The sequence below is a fragment of the Ursus arctos genome, unplaced genomic scaffold (assembly GCF_023065955.2).
Source record: "Ursus arctos isolate Adak ecotype North America unplaced genomic scaffold, UrsArc2.0 scaffold_36, whole genome shotgun sequence".
Classification (NCBI taxonomy): Eukaryota; Metazoa; Chordata; class Mammalia; order Carnivora; family Ursidae; genus Ursus; species Ursus arctos.
The window spans coordinates 16,286,667-16,301,226 of NW_026623050.1; the positions used below are offsets into that span (position 1 = coordinate 16,286,667).

The window sequence follows — 14,560 nt, forward strand, 5'->3', positions numbered from 1 at the left end:
AGGAGCCCTATCTATTGTCTTTCTACACACCAATAATGAAGCAGCAGAAAGAGAAATCAAGGAATCAATCCCATTCAGAATTGCACCAAAACCCATAAGATACCTAGGAATAAACCTAACCAAAGAGGTAAAACATCTGCATGCTGAAAACTATAGAACACTTATGAAAGAAATTGAAGAGGACACAAAGATATGGAAAAACATTCCATGCTTGTGGGTTGGAAGAACAAATATTGTTAAAATGTCTATACTACCCAAAGCAATCTACAGAATCAGTGTAATCCCTATCAAAATACCACCAGCATTTTTCACAGAGCTAGAACAAACAATCCTAAAATTTGTAATGGAACCACAAAAGATCCTGAATTGTCAAAGCAATCTTGAAAAAGGAAAGCAAAGCTGAATGCATCACAATTCTGGACTTCAAGCTCTATTACAAAGCTACAGTCATCAATACAGTATGGTACTGGCACAAAAACAGACACACAGATCAATGGAATAAAACAGAAAACCCAGAAATGTACCTACAACTATATGGTCTTCTTCAACAAAGCATGGAAAAGGGGCACCTGGGTGGCTCAGAGGGTTAAGCGTCTGCCTTCAGGTCAGGTCATGCTCTCAGGGTCTTGGAATCAAGCCTCACATAGCATAGGGCTTCCTGCTCAGCTGGGAGTCTGCTTCTCCCTCTCCCTCTGCCCCCCCCCTACTTGTGCTCTCTCTCACAAATATTTAAATAAAAATCTTTTAAAAAAAAAAACAAAAAACAAAGCAGGAAAGAATATCCAATGGAATAAAGACACTCTCTTCAACAAACGGTGTTGGGAAAACTGGACAGCAACATGCAGAAGAATGAAACTGGACATTTTCTTATACCATAAACAAAAATAAATTAAAAATGGATGAAAGACCTAAATGTGAGACAGGAAACCCATCAAAATCCTAGAGGAGAACACAGGCAGCAACCTCTATGACACTGGCCATAGCAACTTCTTACTAGACACATCTCCGGAGGCAAGGGAAACAAAAGCAAAAATGAACTATTAGGACTTCATCAAGGGGTGCCTGGCAGGTCAGTCGGTAGAGCATGAAACTTTTGATCTCACAGTTTTGAGTTTGAGCCCCACTTAGGGTATAGAGATTAGTTAAAAATAAAATCTTAAAAAAAAAAAAAAAGGACTTCATCAAGATAAAAAGTTTTGGCGCAGTGAAGGAAAAACAAAACTAAGAGGCATCCTATGGAATGGGAGAAGATATCTGCAAATGACGTATCTAATAAAGGGTCAGTATCTAAAACCTATAAAGACTCAACACTCAAAACACAAATAATCCAATTAGGAAATGGGGAGAAGACATGAATAGACATTTTTCCAAAGAAGACATCCAGATGGCTAATAGACATGTGAAAAGATGCTCAGCATCTGTCATTATCAGGGAAATACAAGTCAAAACTACAATGAGATACCATCTTGTACCAGTCAGAATGGCTAAAATCAAAAACATGGGAAACAAAAGATGTTGGCAAGAATGTGGAGAAAGGAGAACCCTCTTCCACTGCTGGTAGGAATGCAAACTGGTGCAGCTACTCTGGAAAACAGTATGGAAGTTCCTCAAAAAGTTAAAAACAGAGTTACCCTACGACTGCACTACTAGGTATTTACCCAAAGGACACAAAAATACTGATTCAAAGGGGCACATGCACCCCGATGTCTGGAGCAGCATTATCAACAATAGCCAAATTATACAAAGAGCCCTGATGTCTACCGACTGCTGAATGGATAAAGAAGATGTGGTATATATACAATGGACTGTTAGTCATCAAAAAGAATGAAATCTTGCCATTTCAATGGTGTGGATGGAGCTAGACTGTATTATGCTAAGCAAAATAAGCTAATCTGAAAAAGACAAATACAATTTCACTCATATGTAAAAATTTAAGAAACAAAACAAATGAAGTAAAAAAAAAAAAGAAAAAGAAAAACAACAACAAAAAAACCCTCTTAAATACACAGAACAAACTGGTGGTTGCCAGGGGTAGGGTAATGAGTGAATTAAAGGGGAGTAAGAGTACATTTATTTTAATTTTATTTTTTAAAAGATTTTATTTATTTATTTGACAGAGAGACAGCCAGCGAGAGAGGGAACACAGCAGGGGGAGTGGGAGAGGAAGAAGCAGGCTCCCAGCGGAAGAACCTGATGCGGGGCTCGATCCCAGACGCTGGGATCACGCCCTGAGCTGAAGGCAGATGCTTAATGACTGCGCTACCCAGGCGCCCCAAGAGTACATTTATTTTGATGAGCACTGAGCAATTTATAGAAATGTTGAATAATTATATACCTGAAACTAATATAACATTGCATGTTAATGACACTTCAATTAAAAAAAAGAAATGCACAAAGAAAAATGTATAAGCATATTCACAATATCATTTGTTACAGAAAGAAAAGTCAACAACTTTCATTAATCACTAAGTCAACTTTCACTAATAAGGAGCCTATTACATTATGATATGAATAGTACATGGCTATTAAAAAGAAAAATCTAGATCTAACTGTAGAAACAGATGTCCACAGTGAGAAAAGCAAGTTCTACAGAGATATTTATAGTGTAACCCTACTTTTTGTTTTAAGTAAGCTCTATGCCTAATGTGGGGCCTGAACTCACCACCCAAAGACCAACAGTCACATGCTCCACTGACTCATTCAGGCACACCAATGTAACCCAATTTTTATTATTAAAAAAAAAAAAAAAGTGACCCTCCCCAAGTTCCCTATATGTATCTGTACATTTATGTGAGCTTGAAGATGTGGAGACACACCAGGCTATTTTAAAAAAAAGAGAGAGAGAAACAAAGGCAAAGGTGATAGTGTGAAAAGTTTGGAGAAACTAAAAACGAAAAACACTCAAACAAAACAGAAAGGCATATAGTCCCTCTCCTCTTATCCTGGATCTCAGTTACACTCTTACTTAGGAGTTTCTTTCATATCTTTCCAGACACTATCCATATATATTTAATAGGAATATATACTTATATATAAATACATGGATACATATCTCAAATGTGTATAGTTTTACACATGAGGTCAAACTATACTGCTATGTAGCTTTTCTACACATTTCTAAATTTATACAGATTTTCCATATTGACAGATACACACTACCTTCTTTAACATAATATATAATATTCAGTGTTACTGTTATACTTACAAAAACTAAGAGATTTTAAAAAAACTTAAATGTTCAAGGAAGTACAAAGATACTCAAAAAGTTAAGATTTATTGCTATAAAGGGATTATAATCTTCCCTACAATTGAAGAAAATTCAGCACTGATAAAAGCAAAAGTCATTGATATTGGAATTACCAAGGCAAAACATAAATTGTTAGTGGAAGATTAGTATAAAAAAGTAGAACAATATACAATTGTAGAATAGTTAGTATTCAATGTGAAACATGCCACAAATTTCATGAGCAAACTACCATACCTAAACAACTTCAGCATTTCCGCTACATTTTAAACAATCTTAGTAAATTACTTATGGAGATTGTACAGCTCCAAAAATTTAGTTTATTAATAATAGATATCATGAGCTTTGGAATTAGAGACTTGGGACAGAATGGCAGTTTCACCATCTACTGCCCACGTTCCAAGTCATTTAACCTGTTTTAAGCTACAACATCCTCAGCTTTGACACAGAATTGTCACGAAGATTAAGTCAGGTAATGCAATTATTTGCATGTATTAAGCTCTTGTAAATGGTAACTATTATTATTATTAATAAGACATCTAGCAACCTGAGAAGTACTTGTATTATGCACAAGAAATAGGAGATGATTAATGGTTGCTTAGGGTTTGGTGGGATATGGGGATATGAGGGGATAGCTAAAGGATGTGGGTTTCTTTCTTTACCCACGCACCCCCTGCCATACACATGCACAGCCTCCCCCATTATCATCTTCTGCACCAGAGGGGTACATTTGTTACAATAAGTGAATATAACATTGCTCATTACCACCCACGGTCCATAATTTACATTCAGCATTCGCTCTTGGTGTTGTACATACTATACATTTGACAGGTATCCACCATCACAGTGACCTGTGGAATAAGGAGTAGTTTCACTGCTGTAAACATCCTCTGTGTTCCACCTATTTGCTTCTTTCTGGGGTGATGCAAATGTTTTAAAATGGACTGTGTTAACAGTTGCACAGATCTGTGAATATACTAAAAGCCACTGCATTGTACACTTCAAATAGGTAAACTGCATACTATGGGAATGGTATCTCAATAAACCTGCCTTCCCCCAAAGAAACATCACACAAGAAATTCGTCTTACCGGGAAGATTAAAAACAAACCTCAAATAATCAGAAACAGAATATGATTAAAGTCAGAGCGTCTAATAAAACTCTGGTAGTTCTTATGGTGTTAGAAATGCAAATTCTTGGGCTCTATTCAACATCTACTGAATCAGAAACCCCCAGGCAGTTTATTTTTACAAGCCCTTCTGGAGATTCTGTTACTTGTTCACGTTTGGGAACCACAGCGACAGGAGCAGAGCTTCTCAAGCTGTATTGTGCATACAAATCACGCAGCAATCATATTAAAATGCAGATTTTGATTCAGTAGGTCTGGGTGGAGTGTGAGATTCCGCATTTTTAACTAGCTCCCAGGTGCTGCTGCTGCTGTGGCTGCTGGTATATGGACTAGCCTTCAGTACAAGGCTCTAAGAGAACAGAGTAGTGGAAACCACATTTCTGTGGGTCAATTAGTAGGGAAGCATAAAGAAAAAGGCTTGAAACTCAGTGTCCCTTCAAGCATTACAAACACCAAATTAGGTGAGGCTTGTGGTCCACCCACATGCCAGGGTTAGATCATTTGACAAAGATTCTCTGATGGAAGGACAGGATACCTTCCTTCACATCTTCTAAGTTAGAGATATGCTGCAAAACAACTGATTTTTCCTTTGTAATCAGCTGTGGTCTGGTCTATGACTTTATGCAACCTTTAAAAATTACGTTTGCATTTTCAGTCAGTAATGAAAATATTCTCTTAGTAAAAAGCTTAGTATCAAGGGCTTAAAGGGATTTAGAGATACGACTCTAGGTCCTTCATTTCATAGCTCTAACAGGTCCAAAATGATCAAAATGAAGTGGTCTCAGGGGCCAAGATTAGAATTGAGCTCTCCAGAATCTAGACCAGCAGTCTTTCAATTCTATCATTTCAAGTTCCTTCCTGCAGTTTCATCCCCAAGTAACTCTTTTTTTTTTTTTTAAAGATTTTATTTATTTATTCGACAGAGAGAGAGACAGCCAGCGAGAGAGGGAACACAAGCAGGGGGAGTGGGAGAGGAAGAAGCAGGCTCATAGCGGAGGAGCCTGATGTGGGGCTCGATCCCATAACACCAGGATCACGCCCTGAGCCGAAGGCAGACGCTTAACCGCTGTGCCACCCAGGCGCCCCATCCCCAAGTAACTCTTAGTGCCCAACCAGCACCCTCCAGTTTTATACTGGTTGCATGGATCTCCGCATTAGCTGTTCACCCCCACTTCCGTGATACTGGTATGGGTCTCCTACCACTACTCAAATTCCTCTAATACCCAATTAGTTCCTCCCGCATCATTTCTTTATACTCGTCTAAATGCCTCCAATTCTAGGTCTCTAGAGCTTCATGGGATTCCTTGTCCTAGGACAACTTCTCCTTACTGCTTTCCCCATATCTTCCCTCTACACACCAGGTCCTAGTACTGATTGTGGTATCAAGCTTTCTCCAGGACCGTCAAATCATCAGTTTTATACCAGTACCTTCATATTCACATCTTACTTGATCCTCACACGCAAGATAAACAAGTTGACTAGCCCATGGTATGAGGTAGTACTTCCTTTTCTGCATCAAATTTACCTCCGTAAAACTTCATGGGATGTCTGTTGCTCACAAACAATTCTGAATTTAGTTTATCCAGATCACTTGACTTTCAAACCAAAAACATTGGTGTTTAAGTCTATCTTAATGTTACAGTTATCTACTCCTTTGCTCATTTTCCCCCTAACCAGCTTTCGGTATGACAGGTGTCAAATGATTACCAAAAGTCTAAGAAGGAACAACTGGAACGATGTATATTATACTCCCATCCCTGCACATATACTATCTCCCCGTTTTCTCAGACCGGTCGGACCGTAAACAAAGGGACATGTGTAGGCGCTTTACTTCATCAGTATACTTACAGGGAGTCAGCCTGGCACTGACCTTCACGTCCCTGTCTCTTGGGAGTACAACCGTGCTGTACGCTCTCATCTTCCTGAGCATTTGAATTCCAGGCCTCTGTTCCAACAGCCTCCTGATGCTGACTCACCAGCCCAATGTTAACCTAGTGAGAACTAGCCTGCTCTACTCCTATCCAATCTAATAGCACAGTCTAAGGATTCTTCTTTGACCCTAGTTCACAGGTTTGGTTTGTCTTCTACCCTTCTTTCTTCTTCAAAAGGTATCTTCTAGCTGTAGATCTCTTCCAAATTTAAGTCTTCAGATTATTTCTTTTAAAAAGAACAATTCTCTAGCTAAAAATGTATCTAACGTACTACCCCCCACCCTGTATACACGCCACCCTTTGCATCTGTTGGAACTCTGTATGTATCTTGACCCATTTTCACCTGATCAAGTAGAACTCTGAACAACTCAATGTTTACCTTTTCCCATGTGTATATTTAATTCCCTTACAAAGCCTCAACAGATGCGTCAAGCATGGTTCTTCTTTCTTCCCGGAGATTATGCTCAATACTCTGTACAGCAATTTCTTACCTGTTATTATAGATCAGTGCTTCTTGAACTTTAACGTTCTTGTTAAAATGCATATTTTGATCCAGCAGCTCTTAGGTGGAGCTTATGATCATGCATTTGGAACAAGCTTCCAGGGGATGCTCTGATACTGGTCCACAGAGTACATGGTTATAGACTTCATCATGAACAGTGGTAAAACTCACAGGTCTTCTAGATATAATTGGGGTCGTCCTAGGAATTTTCTCAAGAGGTGAATCACACTGTACCTGCAGTCTGCTGGTATCGCCAATATCCATATTTTTGGCCAGTAGTTCCATTCACCCATGAGCTCCTTCAAAACTCTTCAGTATATGCATCACTGGGTCCCAGCTTTCCCCACCCACTGGGTCCCAGCTTTCCCCACCCCCTCTACAGTCTGTCAATTAAACCAGGGTCATGTTATTTGTATTGTTATCCATTAGATATACATAATCCTTCAGTTTCGAGGGGCAATGTATGAATGTGACTGTAATTCTCTCTCCAATTAACCCCCTGGCAATCTTTCTTCATAACATCTACAGATTAAATTACTTCTGTATTTTTAGACAGCAAATACAAGAGCTGGGGCTTAGGGGTAAATTTTGTTAATAAACAGAATTTATCGATAATGAAAACTAACAATTAAAAAAACGCTATATTCCTGGGGCGCATGGGTGGCTCAGTCGTTAAGCGTCTGCCTTCGGCTCAGAGCGTGATCCCAGAGTCCTGGAATCGGGCCCCACATCAGGCTCCTCTGCTGGAAACCTGCTTCTTCCTCTCCCGCTCTCCCTGCTTGTGTTTCCTCTCTCACTGGCTATCTCTCTCTCAGTCAAATAAATAAATAAAAATCTAAAAACAAACAAACAAACAAACAAAACACTATATTCCTAAACCAGAAGATATAAAGTTGCAATGTAATCACTGAATGGTAAATGCAACAGGAGCAACAGTCACCTACCCCATCACCCTTACATCCTAGCAATCTAGGAGGTATCCCCTTCTTTAAAACATCGTTATCTTTACACAGCTACACAGTTAACAGCAATACAGTAAGAACAGGATGGGGCCTCAAAAAAAAAAAAAAAAGAACAGGAAGGGGCCTCTACAGGAAAGACAGAATTGAGGTTGTGCACCGTGAATGACACATTTCAAAGTTAGGCCTAAGTAACTTTCTGATCATTCATTATTATATATTTTCTATGCCTGTTTCCTCCCTAATAAGTTATATAATCAACAAGCTGCATTGTTTCTACTCCTACCTCCAAGATTCGAGGTTTATGGAAATGATGCACGGAAGGTGACTAGACCCAGACCCATAAAGATTAAGTGTAATCTTAACTACTTAATTAGTGGCTCAGTGGGTGCTAAGGCATCAAACAGGTATTTACAGGGAATCAGAGGAGTCTGTGGGCCATGGGAAAAGTCGAGCCAGCACCATCCTTGCACTTCGCCTGTAATGTACAGGTGAAGAGGCATTAGGGTGTGGGGAGGAGACATTCATTTATTCAGTATTCTGCAGTCTATGAGATGCTAGGGGAGACACCAGAGAATGAGCCTGGTAGAGTTTCCCCTTCACGAGGCTCCTATTTTACTAGTTACCTAGATCTAACCTTCTTCTTGGTTTTCCCTAAGTAATCTTACTGCTTAGTGATATATCTCAACTGTTACAGAATTTATGATTTACACTAGAATTCACAAATTCAAATGACTGCAAGACCAGACAATATAAATGCATAAAAAGTTGATTTAAGACCACAGTGCAGAGTGATGTTTAGCAAATTCCGACCTAAAAGCAATAAAAATTTTTAACAAAATTTTAGTATCTTGGAGTAAGGATCTATACCTTAAGACTTTATGGTCTAGAGTTTTGTAAACACCCAATTCCAGGTGATTTTTAGCCAAAAAGTTATCAAATATATAATAAACATGACTTCTATCTTTAAACCCTTTCTTATGAATAAATAAATCCTCAAATTTATCCAATTAGTCTTCTGATGTATTCTTGATTCCTAAGAAAACATATTGCACAACTTAGTGGAAAAATACCAAGGAAAGTCTAGGAACCCTGGGTTCTAGTCCTCTTTTTCATGCCTTTCTGTATGATCTAGGACAAGTCATAATCTTCCTGAACCTCCTCAGGATTATTTTGAGGAGATGTATGTTTCATTTTGGAAGGAGAAAGCACAGCCATGGATGACTGATAAAGCAGACCATGGGATGCAGAATCCTCAGAGGTAGGCCAGAGGAGAGAAGGTAAAAAAAGAAAAAAAAAATTGTGAAGAATCTAAAAGTAAAGGAAGGAAATGTGACAAAACCAGCATGTCCAATATCGGGCCGCCATAAGAAAATACCACAGACTGGGTGGCTTTAAAAAACAGAAATTTATTTTCTCATAGACTGGAACCTGGGAGCTCAAGATCAAGGTGCCAGCACACGTACCCCTTACTGATTTCTGGTGAGGGATCTTTCCCTAGCTTGTAGATGGCTGCCTTCTCACTGTGTCTCCACATGGCTGCGAAAGAGAACAAGGCAACAATCCCGTCATAAGGGCCCCATGCTTATGACCTCATCTAAACCTAAGTATCTCCCCAAAGGCCAATTTCCAAATACGGTCACACTGGCGGTTAGGGCTTCAACAAAAGAATTTGGAAGCATACAATTTAGTCCATAGCATTTTGCCCCTGGGTCCCCAAATTCATTTCCTTCTCACACACGAAATACACTCAGTTCATCCCAACAGCCCCTTATTAACTCATTCCAGAATCAACTCTAAGTCCAAAGTTTCATCTAGTATCATCTGTGGCTGAAACTCAAGATACAATTCATTCAGAGGCAAAATTCCTCTCCAGCTATGAACCTGTGAAACCAGATAAGTTATATACTTCCAAAATATAATGGTAGGACAGGCACAGGGTAGACATTTGCATTCCAAAAGGGAGGGGTGCCTCGGTGGCTTAGTAGGTTAAGTGTCCAATTCTTGATTTCTGCTCAGGTCACAATCTCAGGGTCCTGAGACTGAAGATCAAGCCCCAAGTCGGGCTCTGTGCTAGGCATGGAGGCTGCTTATGATTCTCACTCTCCCTCTTCTGTCCCCCCACTCTCTCTCTCTTAAAAAAAAAGGGGGGGGGCGCGAAATCAGAAGGAAGAAAGTGGTGACAGGACCCAAGCAAGTCTAAAACCTAGCAAAACAAATTCCATTAAGTCTTAAGGATCAAGAATAATCATTTTTGGTTCAATGTCCCTCCTTCCAGGCCCAATGGAAGTCAAGCCCACTGAATCCCCCCAGCAGAGGCCGTAAGGCCTGCTGAAACTGAGGCAGTGGCCTGATGATCTCTGATTTGCCTTTGGGGTCATTTCTCCTCCTTCTTGAAGATAATCCATGTTTACAGCCACATAGCTCCATCATCCCACCCGTCAAATCCAAGAAGTCCAACAGCCTTTCTTCATTTTGCCACATCTCTGTCCCCTTTAGTTCAAACTGGCAGTATTTCTGCTCGAAAATCCTATAAACTCTTTATCAGATGGTTTCCAGCCACACAGTGTTATTTTCAGAACAAGCTTCCTCATTTTTTTGCAATATGGACAGGCTAAGAATTTTCCAAATCTTCAAATTCTAGTTTTTTCCTTAACAATTCTGTCTTCGATTCCTCTCTCTCCATTTTACACTCTACTATAAGCAGTCAGGAGGAATCACACTGCTCTATCAACACTTTGCTCAGAAATCTCCTCAGCTAAATATCTAATTGCATTGCTCACAATTCTTCCTTCTACAAAACACTATGTCACAGTCCAGCCAAGTTCTTTGCCATTTCATAATAAGGATTGCCCTTGCTTCAGTTTCTAATAACATGTTCCTCATTTCTGAGACTTCACCAGAATAGTCCTTAATGCCCATATTTCTGGCATGCACCTCAAACCTCGTCTGAACTCTACGCAGTTACAAAGCTGCTACCACATGTTTAGGTATTAGCTACTGCAGCACTGCACTCCTGGTACCCAAATCTGCCTTAGTCAGCTTGGACTGCTGCAACAAAATACCAGTGGGTAGCTTAAACAGCAATTTAGTTTCTCCCAGTTCTAGAAACTAGAAGTCTAAGATAAAGGTACCAGCATGGTTGGTTTCTGGTAAGAGTTTTCTTTTTGGCTTGTAGATGGACACTTTGTCACTGTGTCATCACAATGCTGTGTGTGTTTGGCGGGGGCGGGTATTAGGAGAGAGAGAACAAGCTCTTTGGTGTCTTTTCTTACAAGGCACCAATCCATCAGAAGGGATCTATCCTCTGACCTCTCTAAACCTACTTATCTCCTAGAGGACCCCTTTCCAAACACCATCACACTGTGGGTCAGGGCTTCAATGCATGAATTTGAAGAGACACAATTCAGTCTACAACACAGCAGCTCAGGATGTCCCTGATAGTTTGGAGAGCAGAACATACCTTCTTTCACCAAAAGGATGAGACAGGAGTGCAGAAGAGAAGGAATTAAAGAAGATTCTTTGAGTTAGTGTAGTATACCAAAGGAATGCAGATTTCAGCAAGAGATTTCTCTGCTGGGGATCCTGATTATGACTTCACTGTAATACGTTCAAGATGTGGCTATGTAACACGTCAAATTCTTTGAAGTAATGAAAAATGAACAGAACTTTTGTAAAAAACATTACGGGAAAGATTCAGTATTCTTCAGAGACCTTTGAAGCAATTTTAGAAAACAGATCCACGCTAAACTTTACTCATTTTCTTTGAAACATAACTCTGTGACTGAGTCCAAACACCACTGTGAAATAAAGGCCTAACAGTTGCGGCTAGGGATGGGGGTCTGATTGGGGAAGGAAGACTGTGAAATGGAAATCACGGCAAGGCCAGGAAAGAACTAACCACCTGCCACACACTCTTTTTATTTCTAGACTTCAATACTTAATGGGTTTAGAAATCATCAAAACAGCCAGATGTACTGCAGCTTGAGTTTAATGGGTCATGCTAATGTGAGGGGGACAAGATGAGGAGGGTAGGCTACGTGATGCTGAAGGGCCTTTCCAATCCTTAATCCTCTTCGTTTTCTACAAAGATGTGGCAGTGGTTTCTGGAGACTATGTACCTCTAGATGAGGATATTGGCCTTGTTCTTACATAACTAAAGGGAAAGCTGGTAGCAGTGCCAGCTTCAAGAGCCCAGAAAGGAGAAATGAAATGATTAAACTGCCATCATTAAATGAACAGAGAGGCCACCTAGAGCTGTAAGATTAAGGAAGAGGAATAAGCAAAGGCTTAAGGGAGAAAATGGTAAGAAGAAAAAAAAAATCCAAAAGACTTCAGATAGTGCTGGAGGAAAGAAGCAGGTATTCAGTAAGTGAGTAGAAAGGACAGAGAGTGCTCCTGCTGAGGAAAGGTACACCAGATCCGAGTTCCTCAGAAAAGGAAAGAGATCATTTCAAGAAGGGTCAAGAAGAAAACAAACCCACTGAGAAATCAACAACAGAAAATCAATAACAGTGGCTGGCACTGAAAAAGGTCTTTACAATTCAAAAAGATCTTGCCAGTTTATTCACGCTCACTGGCACAGTGCCTCACATGTAATAGATGCACACTAAATATCTGCAGAGGAAAAAAAATGTTACTAAGTCCCCCCAACATCCCTGAGAAGATCCTCCCAAGAATTAGTACAGTGAGATACAACAAAATATAAAGGTGCAATACAAAAAGAATAAAATCTACACTGTGGGAAATACAGGCTGGCCACAATTTAAAATAGGGACGACCTTTAGATTTGTGAAGCCCTTGAAATCACACTCTGCTCACATTTTTTAGCAAGAGGGTTCAGAACTTTTGATTATAATTTCAATGTGAGTTATCAGCAATTGATATATAATTAATTACTGTGTTGGCAAAAGATCAGTGGAAATGTGATATATAGGATATTTACCTAGGTTACAGTTTCATGTACATTTACATACCACTTGAATTGTTATCCTTCAGACATATCTTACATTGTAAACTACACTTCAAAGATTCAGACTAACACCATGACTTTGTTGTTCTCTTTATACTGTACTTCCCCTCCACCCCACAAAAGCAATTTTTAGATACATTATCTCATTCATGTTCCGAATGTTGCCTAGCAAAGTTAGGAGTACACCAAAGGCACTTAACCATTTTAGATTTTGATTTCTTAATAAATGTTAAAGACACTTTTATATTAAATATACTAACAGTAAACCTTTAAGTAGCAGAGAATGCAAAATATACTCTTTCAGAGAAGTTACATATTCTAATGGAAAGACCGAGACAAGCATCCACCCATATTAATTCCGTGTAGATAAAGCTCACAAAAGTCCTGACCTCAAACTCCCTAAGTGAAACTTCCAAGAAATGAAAACTGAAACACCCAACACCGGGGTCCTGACCATTCGCTGAAGCTCCAGTTGTTTAATGTAGAATTTTTTTTTAAAAGATTTTATTTATTTACTTGAGAGAGAGTGAGTGAGGGAGAGAGAGAGAGAGCACAAGCTGGGGAGGAGGCAGAGGGAGGGAGAAGCAGACTCCCCGCTGAGCAGGGAGGCCCATCCCAGGACTCCGGGATCAAGACCTGAGCTGAAGGCAGACGCTTAACCAACTAAGCCACCCAGACGCCGGTTGATTACTGTTACTTAACCGATTCCCCTCCCCCATTAAACCAGGCGGAGAACTGAAAACCACAAAGATATTACACTTTGATATGTCTTTTAAAAAATTATTTTAAATTATTACTATTACCAACCCCTCCCCCTCCCACACACACAATGAAATCGAATGAGCCCTAAGGGGAAGCAGAAACTACGGAGGAAGAAAAAAAAACAACCTGTATTCGAGCAATTAAACTAAAGCGCAGTCTTTGAACTGCTAAACACCCCGGGGACACGTATAATTTTTTTCTTCTTCTGGAGGGTGAAAGAGATCAAGATGCTGTAAGAAAGCGCAGACGATAAAACTCAGGTCAATTTAGAATGTCCGGAACCGTGAAAAACTATAGAGAATTCTCAAGGTCAGTGTAGCAAGAGGGACTCCGCAGACAGCTTGCTCGGGGAAAGGAGGGGGTATTTCGAGGACTTCAAAGGACGGGAATGGGGGTGGGGTGGGAAGGCCGGAGGAAAAGAGGGTGAAGGAGAGGCTGGAAGGAAATGGGAGAAATGGGAAGGGGGCAGGCCACTAGGGCGCTGGCAAAGGAGTCGCCGGGCGGGAGCCCGGGGGTGGGGAGGAGAAGGGGCAGGGAGCCCCGGCCCCGCCCCGGGGAGGCCCGAGCGCCCGGCCGTCCCCCTTACCAGCGGGAGCAGGAAGCCCCAGAGCAGGGCGGTCGCGGCCCTGGGCAGCGGCCGCTGCGGCCCCATCGGACTGCTGGGCGCCCGGCGACGCGGCGCTTCTCGGCGGGCACAGGCTCCGGGTCCCGCCGCTGCGCTGCCTCCGTGGCCGGGCCGGACCGGCGCGGACGGCGGGGCTTGGCAGGGGCCGCCGCTGCTATTGCGGCCGCCGCTGCAGCGCCGACTTCCTCTTCCGGCTCCGCCCAGAGGACGCGGAAACCCCCGCGCGGGGCACGTGGAGTCCGGGTTCGCGCGCGCCGCCAGTCGGGCTGGTTCTCGGCGCTCTCCAGTGCCGGCGTTGGCAGGCCGCCTACTGTGGGTCTGGGCGTGTCTCTTTCTCTTTCCAGCTGCCTGACCCGAACTCTCCCCAGAGTCCGGGGGGGGGGGGGGCGGCCGCCCAAAGCAACTTCTTCAATACCTCTTCTTCCTAGGAGTCACCG

General features: G+C 41.4%; 1 protein-coding gene across 3 annotated transcripts in view; it reads right to left on the minus strand.

The window, feature by feature from the left end:
• The window catches only part of SPPL2A (signal peptide peptidase like 2A), a 59,116-nt gene extending 44,813 nt beyond the window's left edge, over positions 1-14,303 (minus strand). For all 3 annotated transcript variants that reach the window (XM_048219159.2, XM_044390968.3, XM_026518470.4), the window contains exon 1: positions 14,085-14,303. Coding sequence is in view for 1 of the 3 variants with exons in the window: in XM_026518470.4 (XP_026374255.1) it covers positions 14,085-14,150 (66 nt within the window). In the remaining 2 variants the exon portion in view is untranslated. The remainder of the gene's footprint in view (positions 1-14,084) is intronic.
• Positions 14,304-14,560: the final 257 nt, after the last annotated feature.